General features: G+C 52.4%; 1 protein-coding gene across 1 annotated transcript; it reads right to left on the bottom strand.

The window, feature by feature from the left end:
- Positions 1-839: 839 nt before the first annotated feature.
- Positions 840-12,133, bottom strand: SCNN1B (sodium channel epithelial 1 subunit beta). Its single transcript, XM_052680535.1, has 13 exons — positions 12,021-12,133; positions 8,887-9,205; positions 7,791-8,106; positions 7,319-7,512; positions 6,411-6,514; positions 5,825-5,988; positions 5,447-5,554; positions 3,583-3,700; positions 3,198-3,273; positions 2,955-3,012; positions 2,579-2,640; positions 1,423-1,498; positions 840-1,349 (listed from the first exon to the last, which is right to left on the bottom strand). The coding sequence occupies exons 2-13, from the start codon at positions 9,195-9,197 to the stop codon at positions 933-935; spliced, it is 2,004 nt and encodes a 667-aa protein (XP_052536495.1). The 5' UTR covers positions 9,198-9,205; positions 12,021-12,133; the 3' UTR covers positions 840-932.
- Positions 12,134-12,355: the final 222 nt, after the last annotated feature.

The raw sequence follows: 12,355 nt of genomic DNA, 5'->3' as shown, positions 1-12,355 counted from the left end.
GAGACCTGTGGGCAGGGAGGTGCTGGGACCCATGGCCGCTGTGCTGGGAACCATGCCCAGGACATCATGTTCTTGGGCCTATGATTTAACCACACGATCATGTTTCCTCTTGAAGTTATGCACAGGTACTTCAATAACGCAGATCATTGGGGGGTGGTAGTGGTGGTGGGCATGGAGGCCCCAGGGAATGTGTGGTGTGAACCCAACCAAGCATGGGAACCAATGTTCCTGGATCAGCCCCTCGCCCATGAGCTGCTGCACAGCACCTGCTGCCAACAGGAACCACTCCAATGGAGACTTTTTAATGAATTTGTTTGTTTATTGCTAAGAATGGCACTGTGAATGGCTTGGCACTTCCTTCCCGCACCTGAAGCTTTATCGCATCTGGAGTATTTATCTCTGACACACATTAACTGGCATGCCCACCTGCAGGCAGCATTAACAGCTCCCGCGCAGCAAACCCAGACTACAAACAGAGCGTGCGAGGCCTCCGAGCAGCAGAGGGATGTTCTTTCCACTCTGTTTACATTAGTGTCACTTAGACGTGGAAATACCATGACCTCAAGCCAAAAGCAGCTTAGATCCTGTGGTTCAGCCCTCCGTGCAGACCCCTTGGAGCACTGGGAACTCTGTCCCCAGCCAGTGGGCTGTAGTAATTCCTGCCTGCAACTGCCTACCAGCACTGCCTCCTTGGCCCCTGGTGCTCCTAGGAGCTCAGCACCCACTGAGCCAGAGCTGTGCACAACCATGTTGTGTTGTAGAGAAGTAACAACCCACTGCTGTGTACCAGCACCGACTCAAACCAGCTCTGTGTGCTAAAGCCAGAGCACGATGCTGACTGAGATTTACTGAGGGATTTATTAGGTAGAGTTTTTAGGGGAGGGGAGGAGGCGAGGGCTGCCGGCTCCTTGATTTGGGTGGAGCTCTGGTGGTCACTCAGCCCAAACCGAGGCATCCTCACAGTGCTTGGCTGCAGGACGTTGCTCCTCGCTCTCGGTGTCGCTGTCTGTGCCTGGGTTGCGAGGTGGCTGCACACGCAGTGAATCGTAGTTGGGCGGGGGGGTGCCAGGCTCGGGGGGCAGCGCCTCTCCCTGCGTCGCAGCACTGGCCTCCTCATGCTGGAAGCCCAGGTTGGTGTGAGCCTCCACGAGCTCCGACACAGTTGGTGGCACGTCTGGGTACCGTGCCCGCGCGCGCTTCTGCTTCAGGCCTTTGCACCAGCTGATAATGTTGATTATGGTGATCCACAGCGAGTCGATGATGATTTCCCCAAACTCAATGAGGCACAGCACGGAGCCCCCCATCCAGAACCCAAACTGACCTCCTAGGCTCGACAGCAGCCACACAATCTGCAGATAGGAGCAAGGAGGTGATGTTATTGAGGCCAAGTTCGTGGCACAGCAGCACTGCACAGATACTCACCGTGGTGGCAGCTGACTCCGAGATCGTCCGGTAGTTGTACTCCTGGAAGTAGATGTTCAGCTTGATGACGCCGTTCCTGTAACACACAAAGCAGAAGTTCTGAGCAAACCTGCCCTGCAGATGTTCCACGCGTGCATCTTGTCTGCACGTGGGGATGAGCTGCTCTGAGCCATGCTGTAACTGCTTGCAATGCAAACTTCTGCCTGTTGCAGGGAAAGGTTAAGAAGTGCTCGCAGCCATATGCTGGGGCAGATACGGTTCTGCTCCTGAGCAAGCAACACATGTGCAACAAGAGCATCCTGTGGGGACTGTCTGCTTGGGTTCTCCCCACCTGCTTCAGTCAGTGCAGAGCCCTTGCTCAGTCCCTGCTGTTCATGCTCTGAGGGCATCAAGGAGCTGATGGCCTGAGTCCCAGGTAATCACTGCTCAGTGTCTGCCCTGCACTCAGCGGGTCACAGCGCACACACAGCTTGTGGGAGCCTGGGTGGTGCAGGTGGGTGTTTGCTCACCGTGCACAAGTTGATCATCTCTTTGTTTCACTGTTTTGCTTTCAAGGCCTGGCATGAGGGCAGGACTGGGTTAGGGCTTTGTACCACCCCAGAAGGCTGTGTTGCAATGTGTGGGTTAACGCGAGGCCTCCACAAGAACTGGCTTGTCAGGCAGGTTAAGCAGTGAGTGCTGTAGGAGCTGTTTGTGCTCCCACATCTGGCCATTCCTTGTCTCCCCATAATTCAGGGCTTGGGTTATCAGTGAATAGCTCATCGGCTCCCTTGGCTGCAGTGCAGCCCCGTCCTGCTGCTGTTGGCAGAGCATACATGGGTATAAAGGGCCGAACGCAGTCATCCAGGAGCTGAACCCCAGCAGCTCAGCGCTTCAGACTGCTGCAGGCAACCATTTGGGTATGTGTGGTTAATGTTCCTTTGGCTTTAACTGCACATTTGGGTCTGTGTCTGACCCAGCTTGCTCCAACGGGGAGCAGAGCATGTGAATGAAGCGCAGCTGAGGATCGCTTTATGTATCTTCCAGGCAAGCGCGTGCCGCAGCTTGTTCTCCCGTCTGCGTTAGCGCGTGTGCTCTGGCTGGAGGCCAAGGCTCATGTAAATCTAATGTTAACAGGCGCAGTAGAGAAGATAAAGTGGTTGTTCCTTTCGCTTACCTGTCCAGAGTCACATTTGTTGACATATCTCTTTCATAAGACAAAATATGGAAAATCCAGTCCTAGGAAAACAGAACTCGTTCAGAACCGAGCACTTGCCAGGGCAGGAGCTCAGCGAAGGAGGAAACCTGTCCTAAATAGTCCTGTTCTAACACAGCTCTGTTGCATTACAGCACGAGGAAGGGTTGCGCAAGGCGGTGCCACCGTAGCGTTTCACCCCTGGTGCCAGGCTCTGTTTGCTGGCTGAACATGAACATGTGTAATTGAGTGCCGAGGCACAAGCTACCTGAAATTAGCTCTAAAAATACAGAGTGATTCACGCGGTTACCAACAGGTGGTTATTAATGGCTGCTCCAAAACAAGAAATTGGAGTTACCTCGGAAGCCTCAGAGGGCCAATCTGCCATGGAGATGGTCATCTTGTACTGTGTGTCACTGGAAAGAGGAAAGCAGAATGTGAGTACCGGGCTTCCCCTGTTGGGAGTCACTGGGACTTCAGTGCCATTCAGACAGCAGCCCCACGTGGGTTTCTGCAATTGTAAAGAGGTGAGGATTGATGGGAGATGAAATGCAGGATTCCCTCCACCGTTACAGCTGCCAGAAGTGGTTTAAGCACTTACTTGCATGTTTCCTTACAAGAGTCAATGCAAATTTGTCTGTGTCTTATACTCGATCTCAGTGATGAATAGCAATACGCTGTTTGGTGAAAACAAAAAGTCAAAGCATCGGTTTAGATAAGAACCCACTTACTGGATTACATTAATTTCCCATAAGCAGTATTTCAATATGAGCATGCTGCACAAGTTTGCTTTCTTCCCTCTAAGAGAAACTCGCACAAAGCAGCAGCCAACCAAGTGCCCTCCTGCAGGCAGCACTGAGCCGAGGGCCTGAGCAGAGCAAGGACTGCAGTGCCAGCAAAAGCAGTTCAGCTGCAGGACTTGGAGTCCCTCCCTCCTCACACCCGTGCCCTGGGAGCTGTATGGTTGGTTTTGTTCGTGTCCTTACCCCAACCAGGGTTATCTTCGTTATTGCAGTAAGTTACCCCTTCTGGTAAAGGAAACATGTAGTGACCACAGCCACAGATTTCTGTCATGTGGTTCTGGAAACAGGAGCGTAGGCAAGCCTGGAAAAAGGGAGGAGAGAGCTGCTTACAAGGGGGATGTACTTTCCTGTGTTGCTTTGAGAACTGCCCTGCTCCAGGCACGCTCCTTGCTGTGGTTCTCCTGCACAGAGCAGAATGCTCTGGGGCTGTGTGTGGTCAGAAGCCAGCACTGCTGTGGGGCTGGGCTGCTGCTGTGGGGCTGGGCTGCAGCCCCTCACAGGCAGTGCTGCAACTGCAGTCAGTTATCCAGTGGGAGCTGCACTGGCAAGATGAGGTGGGTGAATTTGCCAGCCTGTTTGTAGTTGTTCTGCAATTACACTTTTCTTTATGGGGCAGTTTTACTACTCTGGATTTTAGACCATGTCGTAGTGGCAAGTCAAATGGAGGTAATTCACCTTGCAGGTATAGAAGAAGCTAAATGCCTAATTCTGGGCACAGAAGAAAGTAGTTATTGTAGGGTTCCATGGCAGCAATACAGAGCTTCCAAAATGGAATAAAAATGCCCTATTTTATCCACAGACAGACCTGTTGTCTCCAGGCTTCCTATCACATGCTGACAAAGGGCTGGTTTTCACTTTAAAGCCAAGGCTTTAGAAATATTTTGACATAAAGAGCAGGTTTTAGAAATCTGAATGATCTCATCTGGGCATCTGCTTCTCTCCTTGAAGGGAGCACAGCTGCAGCTGTGCCAGGACGCCATCCAGGGCTGCAGTGCCGTCAGCTCAGCGAGGCGTGACGTTAATCAGCAGAGATCCACGTGGGATTTCTCGTGAAACAATGCACAAAGCAATAACAAAGTCTATGAGAAGATAATTGAATTTTAGAGCTTTGGCCAGGCAGAGCGCGTGGAGTGCCTGCGTGATAAGAAATGCACGTGGTTTGGTATGAGAAAGGTTTTGCTAAGGAGTCTGTGAAGGGACATGAATGATGTGGGCACAGGAGCACAGTGAGCATTTAGCAACTTCTAAGTAATAATGCACTCATTTCAAGTATTTGCTTAAATGTTACACGAGCGTCTTAGAAGGAAAGGTGAAGTGGTCCAGTTGTTGAAATTATATAAAGGCAGAAATATATATATAAAAAAACCTTGCTAACCAAAGCCCTTCAACCCATCCGAGATGTATCCCTCAGCCATCTGTAGATAACCCCAAAATGCTTTTGATGTTTTCCTTATTGTGGGGTCTCACCCCTCAGAACTGCTTCTCCCTTATGTTATAGCCAGTTACAGATTAACCAGTGCTCCATGTTTGCACTATGCTTTTATTAGGGATTCAAGGTTTACAAACACTCCAACTTTCTCATCCCAATTTTAAAGTGAAGAAAAGACAAAGCTCTGCCTTCACATCCCGCACAAAACAAGTGGCCTTCTCAGTGTGAGAAAGGACTTAATTCTCCTGAGAAGAGAACGATTAAGAGGAGCGGGAAGCAATCCCTGTGGCATTCATCCCAGTGGGGATAAACCCTTTTCCTTGCTCCGTGAGCTGCATCACAGTGAGAATGGTGGTTGTCTGCCAAAGCAGCGGTGCTAACCTCTTGATGTAAGTTTTAGTAATTGTGTTATTAGGTTTTCATCCTGCAACACAGCATTATTTCCACCGGATTGTTTCCAAACCTGGGGCTACTGCATGTTCAGACTCGAGTTCTGAATTACCGTGCTTCCTTTTGTGTCATTGCTGAGGCTGTGGGAACCTGGAATGCCTGGCATAAGTTCGAACTGCTTTGAGGATTTTCCCTAAAAGCCCTGTTTGATTCACAGTCACGTTTTACCTGTATGGAATAGGAAGTATTGTATTCGCTGTAGAGGTTCTTTACTGGGACGTCAGACCCGTTCATGGTGCAGTCGCTGTAGGGATAGCCCATCCGCTCCAGCTCATCCTGGAGGAAAACCCAAACAGCAAAGCTCTGAGCTATGCCCACACACGCAGGAGGAGCTACGCCTTCCGGGGCTGCCGTAAGGCTTTGATAAAGCACTTTGCCAGGACAGTTACATAAAAGTCTCCATAAACCGTTCCAGCCCACAGCTAGTGTGTGCCTTGACTCTTTTGGTTTGAGCCAGTTCAGCCAAGACTTAAAACAAACTTGGTTGCGGTCCCATCAGATAACATTATTCTCAGACAATCTGCTCTAGAGGAATGCCACACATACCACTAACACACCGATGGAGGTTTCTGTCCCAGCCATCGCATAGATGCCCTGATCCTTAAGGAATGGGAAGCTCTTCTGTTGGTGCAGCATCAGCCGTGCCCCGGCGGCAGACGACAGGTAGGGGATGTAGTCCTGCTGGCTGATATCCAGAATTAACTTCAGCCCTGTGACAGGAGGCAAAATACTCAGAACGGGAAACTGGTGCCTTTAGTTAAAAAAACAAAAACGACGAGCATCTTTTCCTCTCAGAAATCTCATTTCTTGAGGGGAGAACCCAAGTCTGTCTGTCACATCACCCTTGGCAAATGCACAGAATGCAAGTGTCCCATTGAATGTTCAGCCATTCCCTCATGCTTTGGCTAGCCAAACGATACACTTCTGCTAGCTGCAGTCACACCAACTGTCTCTATGCTGTCAATTTCCCTGTTGGGGGCTTATCCCCTCTGGAAAAAGTTACTCCCTGCTATAGGGTTCTAGAGAAACAGACATCATAGATCTGTCACAGAAATTGCCAAGGAGAGACAGAACAGTTCTCAGCACTTCTGTTCCTTTAACTCCTCCTGCTTCAGTGCAAGCTCTCTCTTACCAAACTCGGCTCCCGGGTTGGAAGAATTCAAAGCCTCTGTGTCCATGCCCCAGTTAAAGATGTAGCAGTTACCGTGGTCTGGGTGATAGATTTGGGTGAAATTCCTGGAAGAATCATATGCATCAAACGGTGACTCAGGGAGAACTAAAGGGTTATAAAATGCTGCATCTGGTGAGGCTGGATTTGGGCAGCTAGGTCTGGGATTTGCTTTAAATTGCTTCATTTGTTCAACACTTGCATAGAAATTTCAGCTGACTTAATTTCAATCAATCTGCTGTTGAAAAGAAGAAAAGCCAGGTACTGGCATGAGCTGAAGCACAGCTGGTGAAGATAACGATTTGTCGTAATGGAAAAGAATACTCTGTCATGCACATGAGACCAAAAAATACTGGCTTGCTCTGAGCTCTGGTAACAGGCTTCGGCTGGTGTTACACCTCACTCTTTGACAATAGCTCTCTGTTGTCTTCTGTGCAGAGGTGGCATTGCTGGCAGGGCTCTGTGCAGCCTGGGCTGCTGTGCACCCATGTTTATCAAAACTGTGTGTAAATTTGGCACTCTCAAGAAACAGAGATGGATAAAATGCATCTCTCAGAGCCTCGTGTAAAAAGAGAGAGTAAAACCGAGGTCTGTGCTGACCCAGTGCCTGGCAGCTGATTATTGCTAAATACCTCAGGAAGCCCTCATGGGTGCTAGTAAGTCACAAGCCAAACAGCCCACCCAAAACTAAAACTCAGGCCATGCTATCCCCTAATATTGTTTCAGCCAGGATCACGTCCGAGAACTGCCATTAGACTTAAGGAGCAGAGGAGATCTTTCCATTAACCGATACATAAAAAGGCTGTTGTGCCTTTGGAGTCCTACACCATCCCCGTTTGCCAGGAAGAGCAGGATGCTCAGCGTTCACCTACTTGTAGTTGCAAGGTTCGGCCCCGTAGAGACACGCCAGGATCATGTCTTCTGCCTGGTAGCCCATCCTAATCCTTTCCTGCAGCGGCACTTTGGACAGGATGCTGGTGGACTGCAGGATGTACCACTCGGTCACCGCCTGCGCTGCGCTGGTGAAGTTCCTGTAGGTGCAGTTGTTGGAGCCCTGGTGGCTGCACTGGAGACACACACGGTCAGGTCTCCCCGTTCCCCCCAGGGCACACCCTGCTCCGTGCCACCCCATCCACTGTCCTCATGAGAGCAAAAAGCACGGCCAGGGAAGCTGTGGAAGCAGCGATCTCAGCTGGGTGTGCTCAGCAGGCACTTCCCTGGGACATTTCTCTGTTGGACAGGTGCTCCATTGGCCCCAGCAGTTACCAACACATGCTTACAGTGATCATCACATAGGGGCTTAGAAATACTTTCAGCTACATGCTTTCAGCAGCACGCCCTTACCAGCTTCACCGCCAGCTTGTACTTCTTCTCTTCCGACGTTGCGTTGGTGGGGGCAGAAGGAGCAGCAGTTTGGTTCCCTGCGGCGCTTTGGTTGGTCTCAAAGATCTCCACGATGACTGGGTTGTCCTTGTCCTGCTCATCAATGAGCACCAGTGGGATCTGGTTCCAGAGCTCCAAGTCCAGCTCCTCAGTGGTGTTGCTGCCGTTCAGCGGCAGGGGCGAAATGGGGTCCCCATGTGTGGGCTGCAGGATCCTCTCTAGCGCCGCCTCGATGAGTTTGTCCAGCTCCTTCAGCAGGGGCTTCACCTCTGAGTACCTGCAGGGACACAGGGGGAGGGTGGGCAGTGGACGGCAGCCCCCTCACCAGGACTCTGTGCTGCAGATGTGCTGCACAGCAGCAGGATGCACCGACAGTCAGAGGCACTGGGACCCCTTGCTGCCAACCTTGTTGTGCTCACGTGGAACTGCACAGCTGTATTGCAGTGATTTGCTATAGTTTACACAAAACACTAATTGCAAGGAGAAAGGAAAAACCAACGGATCCCTGCATGTTGGTCAGGAGCATCTCACCTTGCACGACTCTATTGTATGGGTAAAAATCTGAAGCGGCTCTACCGAAGATCTCCTTTGAAATCACAGCTGAATTATATTACTGTAGCTCATGGCAGATACCGCTGTTTAACTAGCTCTTAATAGCTGAGTGTGTGTGATAAGAAAGATGTTCATAGCGGGGAAAAAGAAAGGAATTGTGGGGAGAGATCACGAGACTGATTTGGATTGTGACAAGTTAGTTGAACTTCAAGTTTTCTCTGAGCCAGGGAAAGTTTACAAGGAGGCAATAACCATTATTAGATTAACTGATACGGTAATGAGAACAGACAAACCCGCGGGTACACAAACCCTTCCCTGGATCCGAGCCAATCGTTTTTATACTGTGCTCGTTTGTTTGCTTTTCAGTGCCACTCCGTGAGTCGAAGGACCATTTTCACCGATGCTCCTACTGTCATATCTGAGCCAGGAACAGACTCACAGATCTTCTGCCAGCAACACAACTGAGCGTGCTAATGTGGGGTGAGCTGGAGGAAGGACAGCTTACTTGAAGGGGTTGGCATTGCAGACTGTGACTGCTGGGAACTTCATGGTCTTAAAGCCGATAGAGAGCGATGAGGTGACGTCGTAAGAGAGGTAGGTGTTGATGAGGATTCCCCACTGCCAGAAGACCAAGGAGGCGAAGAGCAGCGTTAGGAAGAACCACATGACTTTCTTCTTTGGCCCCTCCTTGATGATGCGCTTGGGGCCGTGCGTGTTGGTGTTGTCGCAGTACCAGACCAGCAGCTCCTTGTAGGTGTAGCCAGGGCCCTTCTGGAGGCGGTGCAGGGCCCGGACGAAATATTTCTTCAGATTCATCCTGGTATCTGCAAGCGGGAAAATGAGGTCAGAGCAGCTGCTGGGAGACACAGGGCTTGCATCGCTGCATGCTGACATGGCTGTGGGTCACAGCCCTGGGGGATGTGGGGCAGCCCACGGGAGCTGCACACATGCTGCAATGGAGCTGGACTTGGTGTTCAGCTCCCATGGGGCTCAATGGATGAGAAAGTATTTAGGTGTACAAGAACAGCGGGGGGTGGGGGGAGAGGATTTAGAAAGGGCAGACTCTTTCCCAAGACCAAGAATGCTGCTTAGTGTGTGCTGCCCGCCAGAGGAAGAACAATAGATGTGTTTTTTTTTTCCACCAAATTCCTTTGTCTTTAAGATAATATCGGTATGTTTCGACCGCTCATGTGAGGGATGCTGCATATTTTACATTCATATTGTGAGTAAATAGAACATTTTGTGCTATTTCTGAGGCGAGAATTTGTGTTACTAAATCTTAATATCCTGGGGCAGGATTTCAAAACAGTCGGCTACCTGGAGGATTCCTCAGCCTTCAGCTGTGGGAGAACAGAACCAGAGATAAATGTTGTGCCCATCATAGCATCCTGAGCTAATAAAGCACTATTTCCATTGAGGCATGAACCTGCGGCACAAGGTACAGAGCAAATGCTGCACTTTTGTATCTGAAAAAAGTCACTGCTGCCAGGCTTGAGCCTGCCTGCCCCTTTGTTCAGTTCTACAGGAGTCGTGCACACATTCAGTCTCCATCTTGAGTTAATTTCTGTTTAACTGCTAACTTTGAGAGTGCCGTTACTGGCTACTGACAGCAATGGGAAGGCAAAGCAGCTTCACATGGAGTTTAATGAGGGTTTAAGGATCAGGAGCCTCCCAGCTTGCTTCATCTGCTCAGCAGCCATAAAAACACTGCACTGAAGAATGGCATTGTCACTTTTTAAAGTTACATTCATAGCATCATAAAATGGCTTGGGTTGCAAGGCACATCAGAGGTCATCCATTTCCAACCCATAGGCAGGGTTGCCAACCCATAAAGCAGGCAGCAGCTCAGGCTGCCCGGTGCCCATCCATGGCCGTGGGTACCTGCAGGGATGGGGCACAACAGTGCCACGACCTGAGTGCCCTCTGAGTAAAAAAAGCCCCTGCCATCTGATCTCAGGGGGCACTGCCACTGCCTTCACCTCCCTGTGGCCACAATCCCAGCACCATCCCAATGAAACTCCTCCACCTCTGATGTGAGATCAGGCTCCCACGTTACGAAATGACAGTGCTGGCTGCGTTTAGCTCGCTCTTGGCTCTTTCCAGGGCATTCACCATTTACAGGAAATAAAGACATCAGCAAAATTCAGCACGCTGCTGGAAACTGTAGGGTGATACCGGGGCTGTAAAATCACCCCAGCAGCGCCCAGCCCTGATACTGCAATTACTGCACACTTTCTCTGCTGAGGCATACTGCAGTCACCGTTCTCTGCTCACACGCCGTGTTCTCCAGGGCTGGAGGAGCAGCAGCCGGCAGCAGGAAGCTGGCCGTGTCCTCCTGGGGAGGGCAGTGATGCTCTCCAATGATGCTTTTGCAGCTTATGGAGAAGGTTTCTAACCCATTTTAAGTTCACAGGATGGCAGTTAGCAGGAAAGTGGATTGGCACCATGTCACTGCCCATGGAGCCCCCAAGCCCAGGGCACAGCATGCCCAGTGGGGTTGGTTTTGCCCTGCTCTGGCCCTGCAACAATGCAGCAACTACCAGCTCCCACCTGCTATGTGCCTCTCAACCTTTGCTGAATGTGCGTGGTGCCGAGGAGCAGCTCCAGGCAGAGGTGCAAAGCACCACCTGGCTCCCTGCAGTGGATTCAGTGCCCCATCCATCCCACCTCTCCCCGTCCCTCCACTTCCCACAGCATCACTGGCTCCAGGGGCGGTGAGAAGCCTCACTCCTCGCACGGCAGCACAGTCACATTGCTGAGAGTCATCTCCGCAGCTTGGGCACCGAGCAATGTGGATCTCACGGTGCGGGGGGGCAAAGCCCCCGGCAGCTTCCCACTGGCCAGGAACGGGAGCGTCCCCCAAAGGCAGCGGACAGAGGAACGCCCAGAGAGCTGCGGTCTACTTCCATCCCTCTTATCGTGGAGATTAAGGTATGAAAGCCGAGTGTAAACAGAGGGTAAATCAGAACGGCTGCACCCAGCAGCACAGCGCATCCAAAGCGTCGCTGGCACCCGGAGCTGCGCTGCTGTCAGAGCGTGTCCGGGCCGGTGACTGCGAGTCAGCCCGGGAGCTCACCCTGAGGAGCTCCGTGACTGAGTGAGCGCTTCCCATCCCACAAAAAAATGTCAACAAAGAACTACGCTTAAATATTATTTTCTCTCTCTATGAGCAACGCTACACCTGCCGGGATGGTAACCCACGGCCTTAGCTGTGAGAGGCAAAACAGCACTGGGTAAAGGTTACAGTTCGGGAGGTTCACAGACGCCCGGAGCTCCGCACCGCTCGGCTCTGAACACCGGCAGAACGCTCTTGGTCTTTCCTACTCCCTCCGATCACCCCCAAGCAATTTCTCACGAACGCTTTAGCAGCCGGCGTTGGGGACGGGCGGCCCCGCACAACTCTCCTCGCCCGGCTCCGCGCGCTGCGAGGCAGCCACGCAGGAACAGCCCCCCCCACACCCCCCTGCTCCCACCGGGGCTCCTCCGAGCCGCCGCCGCCTCCCCCGCACCCCGCGCCCGCCGGACGCCGTCAGAAGCCGCGGGACGGAGCTCGGAGCGTGGCAAAGGAGCGGACGGGATGACGATACGCGGCGCGCAGCCGGCCCGGCGCTTCCCATCCCCGCCGCCCCCTGCCCGTACCTGCTCCGCCGCGCTGCGCCCCGATGCCGCCGGGCCCCGCGGCGCTCCGCCCCTCCTCCCGCCCCCCGCCCCGCACGGCATCCGGAGCCGCCCAGCGCCGCCGCCCGCGCTCCTCCCGGGGCTGCTCCCCGCGTCCCGGCCCCGCGCCTCCCCCGCTGCAGGCACCTCCCGCCGCGTGTTTCCCGACGGGAAAGCGACGGAGCCCCATTGGAAGGAGGCCCGCACCGGGGCCTGTAGGGCTGCGCTGTTAGCGCAGAGCCGTGCCCACCCGGAGCTGCCGGGAGCTTTGGCACCGCGCGGGCGGTTCCGAACGGCTCGATATTTGTTGTCAAAAA

Source organism: Tympanuchus pallidicinctus, unplaced genomic scaffold, assembly GCF_026119805.1.
Source record: "Tympanuchus pallidicinctus isolate F22 unplaced genomic scaffold, pur_lepc_1.0 scaffold18, whole genome shotgun sequence".
Lineage (NCBI taxonomy): Eukaryota > Metazoa > Chordata > Aves > Galliformes > Phasianidae > Tympanuchus > Tympanuchus pallidicinctus.
Note: the sequence above shows the minus strand (reverse complement) of the source record. Positions and strands in the feature narration are given on the sequence as shown.

Coding starts and splice junctions, on each gene's coding strand:
- SCNN1B (XM_052680535.1), bottom strand. CDS start 9,197: ATGAATCTGAAGAAATATTTCGTCCGGGCCCTGCACCGCCTCCAGAAG. Junction 8,107..8,886: donor TGCAATGCCAACCCCTTCAA/GTAAGCTGTCCT, acceptor GTGTCCCTGCAG/GTACTCAGAGGTGAAGCCCC. Junction 1,499..2,578: donor ACAAATGTGACTCTGGACAG/GTAAGCGAAAGG, acceptor TGTGTGTTACAG/GAACGGCGTCATCAAGCTGA.